The 18,780-nt window shown below is 41.3% G+C and overlaps 1 protein-coding gene across 1 annotated transcript; it reads left to right on the top strand.

The window, feature by feature from the left end:
• Window positions 1–6,651: 6,651 nt before the first annotated feature.
• Window positions 6,652–17,341, top strand: LOC120056138 (calreticulin-like). The gene is made up of 9 exons (XM_039004343.1): window positions 6,652–6,832; window positions 7,400–7,501; window positions 7,845–8,048; window positions 9,247–9,341; window positions 9,445–9,654; window positions 13,155–13,268; window positions 14,954–15,097; window positions 15,717–15,809; window positions 16,084–17,341. Exons 1-9 carry the CDS (start codon window positions 6,745–6,747, stop codon window positions 16,273–16,275), a joined length of 1,242 nt encoding a protein of 413 aa, XP_038860271.1. The 5' UTR covers window positions 6,652–6,744; the 3' UTR covers window positions 16,276–17,341.
• The last annotated feature ends 1,439 nt before the right edge of the window (window positions 17,342–18,780 follow it).

The raw sequence follows: 18,780 nt of genomic DNA, 5'->3' as shown, positions 1-18,780 counted from the left end.
CCCACCAAACCATGGATGGGCCCTCTCGGGGAGTTACATCTGGAAATATAACAGAAATACAGAGATCAACATTTTTATTTATTTTTATTTTTTAATTAAGTATTCATGGGATACTTCTTGATACATTCCTACACACAGAAGTGCATTTTGTATTTTTGTGGGATATAGTAGTTAGTAAAAGCCAAAGAAAATGTTTTTTTTTTACTGGAGTGGTTGAAAGACGAGTGTTAATGACCCCATACACCCCAAGTGTATGTAAACTTTCGACTTCAACTGTAAATGTTTTGTCTTGCCCATTCAACCGTTGAATGGCACACATACACAATCCATCTCTCAAGGCTTAAAAATCTTTAACCCGTCTCCTCCCCTTCATCTACACTGATTAAAGTGGTTTAAAAAGGTGATAAGGGATCATAGCTTTCACCTGGGGTTACCTGGTCAGTCTATGTCTGTCACGGTCATCTAAAGGATAATGAGTGGACCAAGGCGCAGCGTGTGAAAAATACATCTTCTTTTATTGGAAGACGAAAACAAAACAACAAACGTGAAGCTATAAAAGACTAAGTGCACACATGCAACATAGAACATAGACAATTACCCACAATCACCTAAAGCCTATGGCTGCCTTAAATATGGCTCCCAATCAGAGACAACAATAAACAGCTGTCTCTGATTGAGAACCAAACCAGGCAACCATAGACTTTCCTAAACCTCTACACTGAACACAACCCCATACACTCTACAAAACCCCCTAAACAATACACACACCCTAAACTAGACAAAACACACAAACATCCCCCATGTCACACCCTGACCTAACTAAACTAATAAAGAAAATCAATATAACAAAGGCCAGGGTGTGACAATGTCATGGAAAGAGCAGGTGTTTTTAATGTTTTGTAAACTCGGTGTACTGTTCAAGTTGATTCTCTGTTCAGTCATTTGTAATGCATTTTATGCTGTGCTCTGTGCTATACCTTGAATTCATTTATTTACATTTGGACATTATTTTTGTTGTATTTAGATGTCAATGTTCTTTGATTGATTGTAATAAAGACACACTAGAAACAGTGTGACAGAAGTACCTCCCAGCAACTTGTATATTTTCCTTTCAAATGTACAACTCTCTAGACTACTCTGAACATGACTTGATGCTGGTAATGAGTGTGTCTGCTGGACAATAGCACCATGTCAGCCCTGGCAGGAAGGGACTGGTTGGGGATTAGGGCTGAGAGGGAGCAGCGAGCTTTTGTGTCTCTGCAGCCTGGTGCATGGAGACCTGCCAGCCTGTTAGGCAGATGAAGCTCCACTCCATCAGGCCTCCCCAGGGGTGTCAGTAGGCATGGGGGGAGGGGGTGTGGGGGCTATACCATGTGTGGGTCACTGTAGCGGAGGAATGTGTGTGTGTGTGTGATCTCCCCATAGTTCAGGAGGACAGATGGAAGGTCCCTTCTAGGTCAGTAACTTGTCAAAGTAGAGTTATGGGTGATGAGTTATTTATTGATTTTATTATATCAAACTGAGATCCAACTATGGCTTAACCACCTGTTTGAATGTAGTACATTCGTTTCACCACAGGGGGGCGGTTGGTACTTGCCCAACATTAAAGAGATAGCTCCGCCATTCTTCATATTTAGATATTTGTTTTCTCACCATGAAAGCAATCTATGGACAAGGGAGTGAATGCAATCGATACTTTGTGATTTATTTAAACTAGCCACCGCCATCCCAATTCCCCATGTAGCCCCTAAGTCACAATGTGGAAAGATACCAGAACAGAACACCTGTAACTACTATACCACTCATTAATTAACCAGCCACATTAATGATGTTGTGTTGTGCTTGGCGGTACTAGGCCCTGGGCTCAGTGGTCTAGGGCCAGTCTGCAGTGAACAGGACTGACAGAGGACGTGTTCCACGCTGGAAATAATAAGGAAGAGGAGCGTTATTAATGTGGTCTGATTAAGAATGCTTTTCAAAGAGACACTCACTGGTTCTGGGGCTCTGAACGTTAGCGTTGACGTAATTTGCGATTTGATGCCTGGCGCCAGTTTCTTCTGTGGAGATGTTCACTGTGTCAGTCAGAGAGGAACACACACAGACAGATTGAGGGAAAAATCTAACACCATCAAGGATGCTTGTACATTTTTCCCCCCAGTTTACAAAAACTTGTACTGTTGGCTACATTCATTTGAAAACAAAGATATTATAACCCAGTGACAATAGTAAAGCAATGGTTCTACACCCTTTTTGCTACATATACAGTGCATTCTGAAAGTATTCCGACCCCTTGACTTTTCCACATTTTGTTACGTTACAGAATTATTCTAAAAGTGATTAAGTTGTTTTTTCCCCCCTCATTAATCTACACACAATACCCCCTAATGACTAAGCAAAAAATAAATAAAAATTTCTTGGGGGGAAATGCATAAAAAAAGGAAATATCACATTTACATAAGTATTCAGACCCTTTACTCAGTACTTTGAAGCACCTTTGGCAGCGATTACAGCCTCGAGTCTTCTTCCGTATGAAGCTACAAGCTTGGCACACTTGTATTTGGGGAGTTTCTTCCATTCTTCTCTGCTGATCCGCTTAAGCTCTGTCAGGTTGGATGGGGAGCGTCGGTGCACAGCTATTTTCAGGTCTCTCCAGAGATGTCCTGGGCCACTCAAGGACATTCAGAGACTTGTCCCGAAGCCACTCCCGCGTTGTCTTGGCTGTGTGCTTAGGGTCATTGTCCTGTTGGAAGATGAACCTTAACCCCAGTCTGAGGCCATGAGCGCTCTGGAGCAGGTTTTCATCAAGGATCTCCCTGTACTTTGCTCCGTTCATCTTTGCCTCAATCCTAACTAGTCTCCCAGTCCCTGCCGCTAAAAAAGATCCCCACAGCATCATGCCACCACCATGCTTTACCGTAGGGATGGTGCCAGGTTTCCTCCAGACGTGATGCTTGGCATTCAGGCCAAAGAGTTCCATCTTGGTTTCATCAGACCAGAGAATCTTGTTTCTCATGGTCTGAGAGTATTCAGGTGCCTTTTGGCAAACTCCAAGTGGGCTGTTATGTGCATTTTACTGAAAAGTGGCTTCCGTCTGGCCATAAAGGCCTGAATGGTGGAGTGCTGCAGAGATGCTTGTCCTTCTGGAAGGTTCTCCCATCTCCACAGAGGAACTCTGGAGCTCTGTCAGAGTGACCATCGGTTCTTGGTCACCTCCCTGACCAAGGCCCGTCTCCCCCGATTGCTCAGTTCGGCCGGGCGGCCAGCTCTAAGAAGAGTCTTGGTGATTCCAAACTTCAATTTCAGAATGATGGAGGCCACAGTGTTCTTAGGGACCTTCAATGCTGCAGACATTTTTTGGTGCTGTACCCTTCCCCAGATCTGTGCCTCGACACAATCCTGTCTCGGAGCTCAACTGACAATTCCTTTAACCTCATGGCTTGGTTTTTGGTCTGGCATGCACTGTCAACTGTGGGACCTTATATAGACAAGATGAATGATGGCGCCGGAGGGGATGGCTGCCATCTTATCGGCTCTTAACCAACCATGCTATTTTGTTTGTTTTTTCGCATTGTTCGTAACTTGTTTTGTACATAATGTTGCTGCTACCGTCTCTTATGACTGAAAAGAGCTCCTGGACATCAGAACTGCGATTACTCCCCTGCGATTAGACGAATGGATTTTCTTCAATGAGTCGGAAGGGAGGGATATACTACAGACTCCCGACCAGGCCCAGATCCAAGTCATTCGCTGGAGAAGGAAACAGATTTTGGCGAAAAGATCAGGGTGCCTTGTGAGGATCAGGTGATGAGTGGCTAATCTGCCTATGCCTTCTGTCCTACTAGCTAACGTTCAATCGCTGGAAAATAATTGGGACGAACTTAAAGCACGTATATCCTACCAACGGGACATTAAAAACTGTAATATCTTATGTTTCACCGAGTCGTGGCTGAACGACGAAATTAAGAACATACAGCTGGCGGCTGTATACATTCATACGGCAGGATAGAACAGCAGCCTCTGGTAAGACACGGGGCGGGGGCCTATGCATATATGTAAACAACAGCTGGTGCACGATAACTAAGGAAGTCTCAAGGTTTTGCTTGCCTGAGGTAGAGTATCTCATGATAAGCTGTAGACCACACTATCTACCTAGAGAGTTTTCATCTGTATTTTTCGTATCTGTCTGCATACCACCACAGACCGATGCTGGCACTAAAACCGCACTCAATGAGCTGTATACCGCTATGAGCAAACAGGAAAATGCTCATCCAGAGGCGACACTCCTAGTGGCCATGGACTTTAATGCAGGAAAACTTAAATTAGTTTTACCTCATTTCTATCAGCATGTTAAATGTGCAACCAGAGGGGGAAAAAATCTTGACCACCTTTACTCCACACACAGAGATGCGTACAAAGCTCTCCCTCGTCCTCCATTTGGCAAATCTGAACATAATTCTATCCTCCTGATTCCTGCTTACAAGCAAAAATTTAAGCAGGAAGCATCAGTGACTCGGTCTATAAAAAAGTGGTCAGATGAAGCAGATGCTAAACTGCAGGACTGTTTTGCTAGCACAACTGGAATATGTTCCAGGATTCTTCCGATGGCATTGAGGAGTACACCACATCAGTCACTGGCTTTATCAATATGTGCATCGAGGACGTTGTCCCCACAGTGACTGTACGTACATACCCCAACCAGAAGCCATGGATTACAGGCAACATTCGCACTGAGGTAAAGGTTATTTTCTACATTATAGAATAATAGTGAAGACATCAACACTATGAAATAACACATATGGAATCATGTAGTAACCAATAAAGTGTTAAACATATTTGAGATTCTTCTAAGTAGCCACCCTTTGCCTTGATGACAGCTTTGCACACTCTTGGCATTCTCTCAACCAGCTTCACCTGGAATGCTTTTCCAACAGTCTTGAAGGAGTTCTCATATATGCTGAGCACATGTTGGCTGCTTTTCATTCACTCTGTGGTCCAACTCATCCCAAACCATCTCAAATGGGTTGAGGTTGAGTGATACTGGAGGCCAGGTCATCGGATGCAGCACTCCATCACTCTCCTTCTTGGTCAAATAGCCCTTACACAGCCTGGAGGTGTGTTGGGTCATTGTCCGGTTGAAAAACAAATCATAGTCCCACTAAGCGCAAACCAGATGGGATGGCGTATCACTGCAGAATGCTGTGGTAGCCATGCCTGTTAAGTGTGCCTTGAATTCGAAATAAATCACAGTGTCACCAGCAAAGCACCCCCACACCATCACACCTCCTCCTCCATGTGTGGGAACCACACATGCGGAGATCATCCGTCCACCTACTCTGCGTCTCACAAAGACACGGCGGTTGGAACGAGAAATCTCACATTTGGACTCATCAGACCGAAGGACAGATTTCCACCAGTCTCATGTACATTGCTCGTGTTTCTTGGCCCAAGCAAGTCTCTTCTTATTATTGGTGTCCTTTAATAGTGGTTTCTTTGCAGCAAATCGACCATGAAAGTCTGATTCATGCAGTCTACTCCGAATAGTTGATGTTGAGATGTGTATGTTACTTGAACTCTGTGAAACATTTATTCCGGCTGCAATCTGAGGCTGGTAACTCTAATGAACTTATCCTCTGCAGCAGAGGTAACCCTGGGTCTTCCTTTCCTGTGGCAGTCCTCATGAGAGCCAGTTTCATCACAGTGCTTGATGGTTTTTGCGACTGCACTTGAAGAAACTTTCAAAGTTCTTGACATTTTTCGGATTGACTTCCCTTCATGTCCTAAAGTAATGATGGACTGTCGTTTCTGTTTACTTATTTGAGCTGTTCTTGACATAATATGGACTTGGCCTTTTACTAAATAGGGCTATATTCTGTATACAACCCCTACCTTGTCACAACACAACTGATTGGCTCAAACGCATTAAGAAGGAAAGAAATTCCACAAATAAACTTTTAGCAAGGCACACCTGTTAATTGAAATTCATTTCAGGTTACTACCTCATGAGGCTGGTTGAGAGAATGCCAAGCGTTTGCAAAGCTGTCAAGGCAAACATTGGCTACTTTGAAGAATCTCAAATATAATATATATTTGGATTTGTTTAACACTTTTTTGGTTACTACATGATTCCATGTGCTATTTCACAGTGTTGATGTCTTCACTGTTAAACTACAATGTATAAAATAGTAAAAAATAAAGAAAACACCTGGAATGAGTAGGTGTGTCCAAACTTTTGACTGGTAATGTACATACATACATACAGTACCAGTCAAAAGTTTGGACACACCTACTCATTCAAGTATTTTCTTTATTTTTTTGTATTTTCTACATTGTAGAATAAGGCTCAATCTGACCATAAAATCGATTTTAAAAGTTAGGCAATTTTGTATTTGAGCTAACCCTAACCCTTTTCCTAAGCTGCTACGTTAATTATCCTAACCTGCTGCATAAGTTATCCTAACCTGCTATGAAAAGTAAATTTTGACATAAACTCTGTACTATCAAATCAAAACAATTTACCACTGGTTCAGCGGAATTTAGTTCACCGGAAGAGGAATGACCGAGCGTGTGTTTCGTGGGCTCATCTGATTGGTTAAGGCTGATAGCGTTTGAACCAATGAGAGGCAGACATCTGTTCACTCGAGCAACTCCGAAATTGCTTTCCCTTCCTTGTCATTCAATGAAATCACAAGACATTTCCTGGAAGAGTCTCTTTTGAGGACAACGTTTAAGCTTTAGGCGGTCAAAATGCAGGTCTTGGGATCATTCGCGATAATTCTGTCCATATTTTCTGTTCAGTCTACCGTTTACTTCCAAGAACAATTCCTTGATGGAGGTAAGTTCGTTTTATTTCTGACGTTCCACCCTCGTCTGGAAACGTTACCTAGTTAGCCTACTTAGGCCATGCACGAGTTTCAAAGATGGACCTAGAAATGTGTTGTCACACTGCCTCCTTCTCTTCAATTTAACTGTATACTGCAGCTTTTGTTTCAAATTCATTACTTTCATGTTAATGCTAGCTATATTGCTACCTATTGAAAGTTAGCTTTGACAATGCAACATTTGCAGACTTAGTTAGCTAACTACAGTCACGTTAGTTAGGCTACACTGGTCTATTCAGCCATAATCATGAGTTCCATTTGTAACATTTGACTGACCATACCTAATCATCAAGCCATTTGTTTTTGTCTATGTCATCTGAGAAGTGGCTAGTGACACCTTTTGTTTTAATTAAAATTGAAATTACTGGTTTTGCCTTTATCAGATGGTGTCCAGACTGTAAAATTACTGTTTGAGATGGAGAAGGCCTTATGCCATATTTTACACTGTAAGGCGATATCAGTGACTGGTCTTCATTTTTTTACGATTCTGACTGTTCATTGGTTGGTGTATCTTTCTGCAGATGCCTGGAAGACTCGCTGGCTGGACTCTAAGCACAAGGCAGATTACGGAGAGTGGAAACTGACAGCTGGTAACTTCTATGGCGATGCTGAGAAGGACAAAGGTTAGTTGATTATTGCCTCCTGGGTCGATGACCTTACTGGGTCAGTTTCTTTGTCTCCTGGGTCAGTGCTGCCTACCAGGGTTGGGGTCATTTCAGGAAGTGAACGGAAATTCCTACACTGGTTGTAGCTTTTCGGTTTACTTCCTGAATTGATGGAATTTACCACAAACCTGCAGCCTGCTGTATGGCTGGGGTCTTAAACATGTTCTGTTAACTGAGATACTGATAATGGCTGTTGGGGGTGTATTGTGATTTGTGACTATGGTGTTGTCAGTCATTTATGACCGTTATACAGCGAGTATTCATCAGTGTTCACCATACATCACTCTGGCTGTGTCCCCAGGTCTACAGACCAGCCAGGACGCCCGTTTCTATGCCGCATCGGCCCGCTTCGAACCCTTCAGCAACGAGGGAAAGCCTCTGGTGATCCAGTTCACTGTGAAACACGAGCAGAAAATTGACTGTGGTGGCGGTTATGTCAAGGTGTTCCCCTCCACCCTTGACCAGGCTGAGATGCACGGAGACTCCCAGTACTATATTATGTTCGGTAGGTACTCTGTCTGGTCTTATGGGCGTCTGGTCTAATGGGGTGTTTTCATTAGCGCACATCATAGAAAATTGTAGGCAAACATTTTGCAACAAACACAAGTTTTTATATTATACAAATTCAGGTAGGTCCCTCCCTGTTTTTGTTCCATTTGGTTAGAGAATACACACAGGAGTTTTTCCTAAATTGAACACGTTGTGACATGACCAGGGAAAACTCTGGGTCCTTATTGTAACCTATGAGTAGGTTTATTTCCTAGTCTAATAACGTGGGCAGGAACATCAGGACTGGTGTGTGTGTGTGACGATGACTCAATTATATTGAAAAACTTCGTGGTGACTGGATGGAAGGTCTCTAGTGGAGGTCGACTGATTGTGATTTTTCACCGCTGATACCAATTTATTGGAGGACCAAAAAAAGCCGATACCGATTTCATTATTATTTTTTATTTATTTAAATGTGTGTATATTTGTAATAATGACAATTACAACAATACTGAATGAACACTTTTATTTTAACTTAATATAATACAAAAATAAAATCTATTTAGTCTCATAAATAATGAAACATGCTCAGTTTGGTTTAAATAATGCAAAAACACAGTGTTGGAGAAGAAAGTAAAAGTACAATATGTGCCATGTAAAAAAGCTAACGTTTAAGTTCCTTGCTCAGAACATATGAAAGCTGGTGGTTCAGTATTCCCAGTTAAGAAGTTTTAGGTTGTAGTTATTATAGGAATTATGACACGTTGACTATTTCTCTCTATACCATTTGTATTTCATATACCTTGACTATTGGATGTTCTAATAGAAAGGCATTGATGTTTATGGTTAGGTACATTAGTGCAACGATTGCGCTTTTGTTAAATCACCTGTTTGGCGAAGTAGGCTGTGATTCTATGATAAATTAACAGGCATTGCATTGATTATATGCAACGCAGGACAAGCTAGTTAACCTAGTAATCTCATCACCCATGTGTAGTTTGTTTTTTATAAGATAAGTTTAATGCTAGCAACTTACCTTGGCTCCTTGCTGCACTCACTTAACAGGTGGTCAGCCTGCCACGCAGTTTCCTATTGGAATGCATTGTAATCGGCGTCCAAAAATACAGATTGTTATGACAACTTGAAATCGGCCCTAATTAATCAGTCAACATCTAGTGCTTATTTGATCATACTCTGTCCTGCGACCTGTACAGGCCCTGACATCTGTGGCTACAGCACCAAGAAGGTCCACGTTATCTTCAACTACAAGGGCAAGAATCACCTCATCAAGAAGGAAGTCAAGTGCAAGGTAAGGTGCTCACGTTTTGAGTTCTGTTCTCTGATTACCTTCTGTCTCACTCACTCTCTCACACACACCTACTTTAACCTAAGCGATCTCTCCCCCTCTTCAGGATGACGAGCTGACCCACCTGTACACACTGATCCTGAACCCAAACCACACCTACGAGGTGAAGATTGATAACGAGAAGGTTGAGTCAGGCACTCTGGAGGAGGACTGGGACTTCCTGCCGGCTAAGACCATCAAGGACCCCGAGGCCAAGAAGCCCGAGGACTGGGACGACCGCCCCAAGATGGACGATGCTGAAGACACCAAGCCAGAGGTACAACCGCTGTCTTTAAACACCATGTGGCACCAAGCCTTTTCAAATCAAACTTTTATTTAACTTCTTATAGCTGAGATCCCGTTAACGGGATCGACTTGACAACAGCCAGTGAAAGTGCAGGGAGCCAAATTCAAACAACAGAAATCTCATAATAAAAATTCCTCAAACACAGTATTTTACACCATTTTAAAGATAAACTTGTTGTAAATCCAGCCACAGTGTCCGATTTCAAAAAGGCTTTAGAACGAAAGCACACCAAACGATTATGTTAGGTCAGTACCTAGTCACAGAAACACAGCCATTTTTCCAGCCAAAGAGAGGAGTCACAAAAAGCAGAAATAGAGATAAAATTGATCACTAACCTTTGATGATCTTCATCAGATGACACTCATAGGACTTCATGTTACACAATACATGTATGTTTTGTTCGATAAAGTTCATATTTATATCCAAAAATCTTAGTTTACATTGGCGCGTTATGTTCAATAATGTTTTGCCTCCAAAACATCTAGTGGTTTTTGCAGAGAGCCACATCAATTTACAGAAATACTCATAATAAACATTGATAAAAGATACAAGTATTATACATGGAACTTTAGATAAACTTCTCCTTAATGCAACCGCTGTCCGATTTCAAAAACTTTACGGAAAAAGCACACCATGCTATAATCTGAGTACAGCGCCCAGAGCCCAAACAAGCCATACAGATATCCGCCATGTTGTGGAGTCAACAGAAGTCAGAAATAGTATTATAAATATTCACTTTGATCTTCATCAGAATGCACTCCCATAAATCCCAGTTCCACAATAAATGTTTGTTTTGTTCAATAACGTCCATAATTTGTCCAAATACATCCTTTTTGTTTGCGCTTAGTTCCAAAATCCAAATTGATGATGCGCAGGTCAGACAAAGTAAAGAAATTCCATTACAGTTCGTAGAAACATGTCAAACGATGTATAGAATCAATCTTTAGGATGTTTTTAACATAAATCTTCAATAATCTTTCAACCGGAGAATTCCTTTGTCTTCAGAAATGCGATGGAACGCAGGTCGCTCTCACGGGAGAGGGCGTGACCAGCTCATGCCAGACACCTGACTCAAAGAGCTCTCCTTCCCTCATTCCTCACAGAAGCATCAAACAAGGTTCTAAAGACTGTTGACATCTAGTGGAAGCCTTAGGAAGTGCAATATGACCCCAAAGACACTGTATATTGGATAGGCAAACCTACAAGCCTCAGATTTCCCACTTCCTGGTTGGATTTTTGCCTGCCATATGAGTTCTGTTATACTCACAGACATCATTCAAACAGTTTTAGAAACTTCAGAGTGTTTTCTATCCAAATCTACTAATAATATGCACATCTTAGCTTCTGGGACTGAGTAGCAGGCAGTTTACTCTGGACACCTTATTCATCCAAGCTACTCAATTCTGCCCCCAGCCATAAGAAGTTAAACTGCATTTAGGTCATATGAAGACACTTTACTGTAAAATACACCCAGTAAAAGAAAGTAGAGAACAGATGCCTCATTATTACTATAGTCAGTGCAGGAGCTGAGCGGAGTTTATTTTATTTAACTAGGCAAGTCAGTTAACTTCTTAGGGCTGCAATCCCGTTAACGGGATGATATGACAACAGCCAGTGAAAGTGCAGGGCGCCAAATTCAAAAAACAAATCTCATAATTAAAATTCCTCAAACATACATGTATCTTATACCATTTTAAAGGTAATCTTGTTAATCCCACCAAAGTGTCCGATTTCAAAAAGGCTTTTCAGTGAAAGCACCACAAACGATTGTTAGGTCACCGCAAAATCACAGAAAGACACAGCTATTTTTACAGCCAAAGACGGGAGTCACAAAAAGCAGAAATAGAGAAAATTAATCACTAACCTTTGATCTTCATCAGATGACACTCATAGGACTTCATGTTACACAATACATATGTTTTGTTCGATTAAGTTCATATTTGTATCCAAAAACCTCAGTTTACATTGGCGCCATGTTCAGAAATGCCTCCAAAATATCCGGAGAAATTGCAGAGAGCCACGTCAAATAACAGAAATACTCATCATAAACTTTGATGAAAGATACATGTTTTACATATAATTAAAGATACACTTGTTCTTAATGCAACCGCTGTGTCAGATTTCAAAAATCTTTACGGCAAAAGCAGAATATTCAATAATCTGAGAACAGCTTTCAGCCACAAAAGTAAACCATACAGTTACCCGCCAAATTGTGCAGTCAACAGAACTCATAAAAAGCATTATAAATCTTCACTTACCTTTGCTGATCTTCGTCGGAATGCACTCCCAGGACTCCCACTTCCACAAGAAATGTTAGTTTTGTTCGGTAATGTCCATTTATGTCCAAGTAGCTACTTTTGTTAGCGTGTTTAGTACACATGTCCAAACGCTCGTGCAGGTCCAGGCGAACGTCGGAAGAAAACTTCTAAAAGTTATATTACAGGTCAAACTAAGTATAGAATCAATCTTTAAGATGTTATCATAAATATTCAATAACGTTCCAACCGGAGAATTCCTTTGTCTATCGAAGTAATGGAACGCAAGTCAATATCATGTGGAATGCGCATGACCAGGACCTGGCTCTCTGCCAGACCACTGACTCAAACAGCTCCCATCCGGCTCAACATCACAGTAGAAGCTTCATTCAACGTTCTACAGACTGTTGACATCTAGTGGAAGCCGTAGGAAGTGCAAACAGATCCATATCCTACAGTGTTTTCAATAGGCGATGAGTTGAAAATCGACCAACCTCAGATTTCTCACTTCCTGGTTGGATTTCTTCTCAGGTTTTTGCCTGCCATATGAGTTCTGTTATACTCAGACATAATTCAAACAGTTTTAGAAACTTCAGAGTTTTTTTTCTATCCAATAGTAATAATAATATGCATATATTAGCAACTATGACTGAGGAGCAGGCCGTTTACTCTGGGCACCTCTGTGCACCTTTCATCCAAGCTACTCAATACTGCCCCTGCAGCCATAAGAAGTTAAGAACAAATTCTTATTTTACAATGATGGCCTACCCCCTGGCCAAACCTGTACGACACTGGGCCAATTGTGCACCGCCCTACAGGACTCCCAATCACGGCCGGTTGTGATACAGCCTGGAATCTAACCAGAGTCTGTAGTGACGCCTCTAGCACTGAGATGCAGTGCCTTAGACCACTGCGACACTCGGGAGGAGCTAGTAGCAACACCTCCTCAGATGTTTCACTTTGAGTTCCTGTTCCTCTGATAGACTAACTTAAAAGTATTGTGGAGCTCCTGCTCTTAAATATAAGCGGTACCAGTGACCAGAGTACCTACACCTATTTTCGTCTAAGTCATATATTATTGGTTTTACCATGATATAGTGAGGCTGACCTCGACGTGCCATAGAAGGAAGCGATTTTTATATTGTGAGCTATGTTTCTAGGAATGGTACAGTAAGCTATACTGTAGTAGTAAATGACTGTATTGTATTCTTCCAGGACTGGGATGTGGCTGAGAACATCCCTGACCCTGATGCCAAGAAGCCTGACGACTGGGACGTGGACATGGATGGAGAGTGGGAGCCACCTGTGATCACCAACCCAGAGTACAAGGTTTGTGTTAAACTAGGCTGGGGCGGTGATCAGTGATCACACTATACCAGTGTTCCTCAACTCCAGTCAACAAGCCCAGCGCAAGTGTACCTAATTCAACTAATCAAAGGCTTGCTATAAGTAGTTTGACTCAGATTTGTTAGTGTGGTTCTAGGACAAAAATGTGTAATGGATGGTACACAAGGACAGTGTTTCTCAACTAATATCAGCTTAGGGGGGAGGTGTTATCAAACTGAACCAAGAGGAGTGTGTTTTCAGCTAATTTGTCAATGAGATGTGCTTAGCCAGAGTGCCATTCAAGACCGCAACGTTGTGAGAAACATGTTATTCTTGAAAGGGAAGTTCTAGCAACATTGCAACAGCTTTTGTTGCCATTCAGTTTTTGTGAAGTGGAATGGAGGAAGTTGTTTCCTGAAATAATGCCACACAATTTGGACCGTTTGTTGCAAAACTGGCCTCTGACCATAAAAAAAAAAAGGCTTAAAACTGGCTAGGACTTAACCTTTGTGCAACTGGCACAAGTTGAGGAAGACTCTTTAGACATTATCACTCTGCATTGTTCTTAGCCCCAGGCTAGCTTAGCCTGTGTTCACACGAGCATTTTTTTACACTGGGGTAAGTATTCACACGTATTCCAAAGCCCTGGGATAACGGACAAGCGACCAAAACTTTTATTTAGTCATTTGGTAGATACACTTATCCAGAGCAACTTACAGGAGCAATTATGGTTAAGTGCCTTGCTCAAGGGCACATTAACATATTTTTCACCTAGTTGGCTCGGGGATTTGAACCGCTAACCGCTAGACTACCTTTTATCTCTGACGTGCGACCAATGTTACAAGACACTTAGTAATGCCATTTCCTCTTGCTTCTGAACCACCATTTGAATTCCAAACGGTGATGGTTTTTGCCGTCTGACCTCAGAAACTGTTTTACTTTTGACATGCGATCTCGCCCCTGTACAGAGATTATTCAAATCAAACTTTATTTGTCATATGCGCCGAATACAACAGGTGTAGACTTTACTGTGAAATGCTTACTTACAAGCCCTCAACCAAGAGTGCAGTTCAAGAAGAGTTAAGAAAATATTTTCAGTGAATGCTGTGCACGAACGAGCAACTTTTCTGATCCAGGCGAAATCCTGCAACAATATTGTTATCGTGGCTATATCCAATTAAATGTCGACATGAAAGCTATGGAAACAGTGTTTAGTGCCCTTCCAGCAGTAGCTTTAGTTGGCTAAGTACGAAGACATTAGCCAACCTGCATGGCAAACATTTTTGATAGGCATAGCAACCAATTTTTGCCCGTATTACAGTATTTTGCTCAGATTGAAGGATGAAATGGTATGATTTTACATATGCTCATGATGCATGTTAATTTGATATGTAAATTTAAGTTTCAGTGCAGCTTTTGTGATTTGGACAGTGAGCATGCTAAGCATTGTTCTTGACCCTGTTTCACACTGGCTATTTTGGCACCGTGTTTCTGGGGCTAACTCCGAAAAGTCGGCGCTAACCGTGCTCCGGAACAGGGCCAACTAGCCCACTTCTAAAATGTGCAAGAGTGAACATTCGCTTAGCCACAGGCTAAAGTCTTCCTTAGCCCTGGGCTAAGGTGCAGGGAGAATGCGCCTAAGGCTTTTAAAAACAATGGCTAAAGCAACATCCATGCGTTGTCTGCAGGGAGAGTGGAAGCCCAAGCAGATTGACAACCCTAACTACAAAGGAGCCTGGGTCCATCCTGAGATCGATAACCCAGAGTACGCCGCTGACTCTACCATCTACAAGTTTGATGACATCAGTGTCCTGGGCCTGGATCTGTGGCAGGTGAGACTGGACACCACAGAATTTTAAATATAACAATACATTATGCATAGATGCTACATATTTCTAATATGATTTATTTAATAAAATGTATGCATTTTAATGGTGGACAACGGTGAGAAACTCATATTTTTACCCTGAAGTTTTACCTAAACATGTGACCTTGCCAAGAAACTCCTGCGGGGTATACTACTAAGGGTCTTCGAAGCTAGCCGACTTCAGTTCGCTTACGACAAAGCAGGGTCAATGAGCTGGCCTACTAACGTGCCTAAATATATAAAAAGATGAGCTTGAAATGAGAATGATATAGCAGACTCGACAATCAAAAACACACATTGAAGTTTAGCTTTTATTAATGACCCTGAAGATTGGTTCTGGTTGTTTATCAATGTTAGCTGGCGAACCCCATTGAAGCTGCTTTGTAGTAAGCTAAGCTAACTGAAGCTTGTTAGCTTTAGAAGACCCGGAGTAGATCTCGCTTCCTTTGTACTATACCCTTATGACTATCTACCGTAATGCTAATTGTAGATAGTAGGGCCTTTTCCTGGTCACGTGAAAAATAAATAGCTTTTTATTTTTTATCAATGTAGATAAGACACCAACATCATGAGTTTCTTTTCAGGTGAAATCTGGCACAATCTTTGACAACTTCCTGGTCTCAGATGATGTGAAGGAAGCAGAGGAGTTTGGAGCTGAGACATGGGGTGTTACTAAGGTATGTAATAACTATACTGTGTTGAACTGGCTGGTCCTCTATTCTCCTATGAGTCTGTTACCTATTTGTCACTCACAGGTGTATTGTACATTCCCAATATTAACACACCTGTTTCAATTCATCAAGCAATCAACTCCTTGGTTAGTTGAATCGGGTGTCCTAGTGCTGGGCTTGAGCAGAAATGGTGAACATGTCACTTACCACAATAAGGCTTCCAGTTCACTGTCAATACCTGTCCATCTACTGTTACCACCCCTCTTTATACCTGTCACAGGAGCCAGAGAAGAAAATGAAACAGGAGGAAGATGACAAGAAACGTAAAGAGGAGGATGAGAAAAACAAAGAACAAGCCACTGAGGCAGAAGAGGAAGGTGAGGAAGAGGAAGGTGAGGAAGAAGGGGAGGAGGAGGAGACGCCAGAGGAAGGAACTGAGGAAGAGGAGGCTCCAGAGAAAGATGAGCTATAGGCTGGCCTGGACACGAGTGTCTGTCTGAATCCCAATTCAACCCCTAGCCACTACATCCTAGTGTCTGGTGTAGATCTGAGAGATTCGGGAAGGATGTCCACAATTTGGCTACAATTCCAACAGAGGGCAAAATGGATCTGCCAATTATCCAATCCTCTGAGATCTACACAAGTACCTATGGGGTAGGAGCTAGGGGTTGACTTGTGATTTAGGGTGTGTTTCCCACTCTGGCTCTACTAACCAGGGAGTTATCATGGCTGCTATGCATCCATCCCCTGAGAAGCCAATGGGTCCATTGAGAGTTACAAGCTTGACTGAAGTGTGTATCACAAATGGCACCCTATCTCTGATATAGTGCACTTTTGACCAGGACCCCTGGTTAAAAGTAATGCACTATATATATTAGGTGATAGGGTGTCATTTGGGCTACAGATTGGGTGATATTGGACTTAGTGATTCACACATCAGCTTGTATGTTTTTAGGTGGTTTTTGTTTCCCTTATCCAGATATGACATTCATAGGTCCTCCCAATCCAATATGTCATGCTTAATTGTGTAGTATGTTCAGTGTCTTTATGTCCAACAGCAGTTAATTTACTTTTGTACCATATAACATTGCTATATTCCCCTTGTCATCTGCTCTGCCATTTTTGTCCCGAATCAACTTAAAACACCAAGATGTTCTCCGCTCTGAAGTGATTCACAAAGTCACTGTTTGTCATCGTTTGGAAATAAATTGATTCTTGTACCACTGAATGTTTGTAAAGTGCAACAGATTTCTCAACATGCCTTCTCATAGACCTGGCACTTTGTCATTCAGATCAGCTCATTGTTATTCTACTGTGTTCACATTACATCAATTTGTTTCGCACTGAATTTTCCTCACTGTTTGTGTGTCTTTACTGTTTGTTTCCATACGTGTTCAATGAGATTACTTGCTTGGCCATTAAAACAGTTGTTGGGTTCTCTGCGTTTTGATGAATATTGTGAAAGATTAGTAATTTATAAATTGTCCCTCCTGTTCAATGCTGTGACTGTCAAATACAGTTTTAGTTTCTGCTTTGAATTTGAAATATTTATTTGCAAATATTCCTTCCCCCCCCCCCTTAAAGTATGGTGATTGTTTATGGTAGTTGAATGGAATTCCATCCTAACAATGCCAAGGGTCTGTTGGGACACCAAACATATAATTGCTGTCATTTCAACGCCATGTTGTACAGCAATGTCACCTAGGAATGCACACTTGTCTTATAACAATGTTATTGATACCAAAGATTTATTAAAATAAGTTAACTGAGGTCTTATCATTGACCCCTATATATTATACTGAAAATATTGTTTGATATTAGACACAGTAGGAAAAATAATCTGAGAAGGGTCTGACTCATGATCAACCAATTAGATGAATTAAAAATACAAAAATAATTTAACCATTTTGCCACGTGGGTGACAACACAATGAATAACACTGGAGAGTTTTATGGCAATCTTTTACATGTGGTACATTTTCACAACTTAGTACAAAACTCTAAACTGATCAAAAGGGCAGTTTCAAAACTCTTAAGAACATTTTCAATTGACTAAGTACAACAGTCACTTTTTCACATTGCAATACATGTTCATATAAAGTAGTTGCCAAACACAAAGCAACGCTCACATTACTTTTGATAGGATTCTCTTTTGTTAATATAGATTTGACTATTAATCCGACTGCTAATTTTAAACATTTGGTAAACCTATAGATTTACATATCTGGTTTGTCTCCTACAGATTTTGAGAACTACATAATGAAAATGTGTAAAGTAGAAACAAAAAGTATGATATATATATATATACTCGAATCTACTATGATGACTATTATGATTTTACTTCACAATACGTTTTTCTTCACAATACGACTTTTGTTTGTCGCTCTTACAGTGCAGTAATAATAAATAAAACAAGTCAAAAACAAATAAATGCATCCCCTTTACAGTAAACATGTATCCAAAAACGAAGTTGCTAATACTGCATTGGCTAATACAGAACTGTAATACCGTAATATATTTACGTAGCAGACGCTTTTATTGAAAGTGAAAATAATCCACACATTTTGGTATTAATCGAACCCACAACTCTGGTGCTGCTAGTGCCATGCTCTTACAGTATCACATTTATTTATATAGCCCTTCTTACATCAGCTGATATCTCAAAGTGCTGTACAGAAACCCAGCCTAAAACCCCAAACAGCAAGCAATGCAGGTGTAGAAGCACGGTGGCTAGGAAAAACTCCCTAGAAAGGCCAAAACCTTGGAAGAAACCTAGAGAGGAACCAGGCTATGAGGGGTGGCCAGTCCTCTTCTGGCTGTTTCGGGTGGAGATTATAACGGAACATGGCCAAGATGTTCAAATGTTCATAATATGTCTGAACTGAGCCACGTACAGGACCACTACAATACATACGTACAACACAATACTTGATTACAATACAGGTGTAAGATGTATGATCGCCACCCCCATGAGCGAA

The sequence above is a fragment of the Salvelinus namaycush genome, chromosome 11 (genome assembly GCF_016432855.1).
Source record: "Salvelinus namaycush isolate Seneca chromosome 11, SaNama_1.0, whole genome shotgun sequence".
In the NCBI taxonomy this organism is placed as follows: domain Eukaryota; kingdom Metazoa; phylum Chordata; class Actinopteri; order Salmoniformes; family Salmonidae; genus Salvelinus; species Salvelinus namaycush.
The sequence above is the reverse complement of the archived record's forward strand: the minus strand, read 5'-3'. Positions and strand labels throughout refer to the sequence as shown.

Excerpts from the sequence above, each read along its gene's own strand:
- LOC120056138 (XM_039004343.1), top strand. The coding sequence starts at position 6,745 with ATGCAGGTCTTGGGATCATTCGCGATAATTCTGTCCATATTTTCTGTT. Across the intron at positions 6,833-7,399 it reads AGAACAATTCCTTGATGGAG|ATGCCTGGAAGACTCGCTGG; the intron begins GTAAGTTCGTTT and ends ATCTTTCTGCAG. Across the intron at positions 13,269-14,953 it reads TCACCAACCCAGAGTACAAG|GGAGAGTGGAAGCCCAAGCA; the intron begins GTTTGTGTTAAA and ends CGTTGTCTGCAG.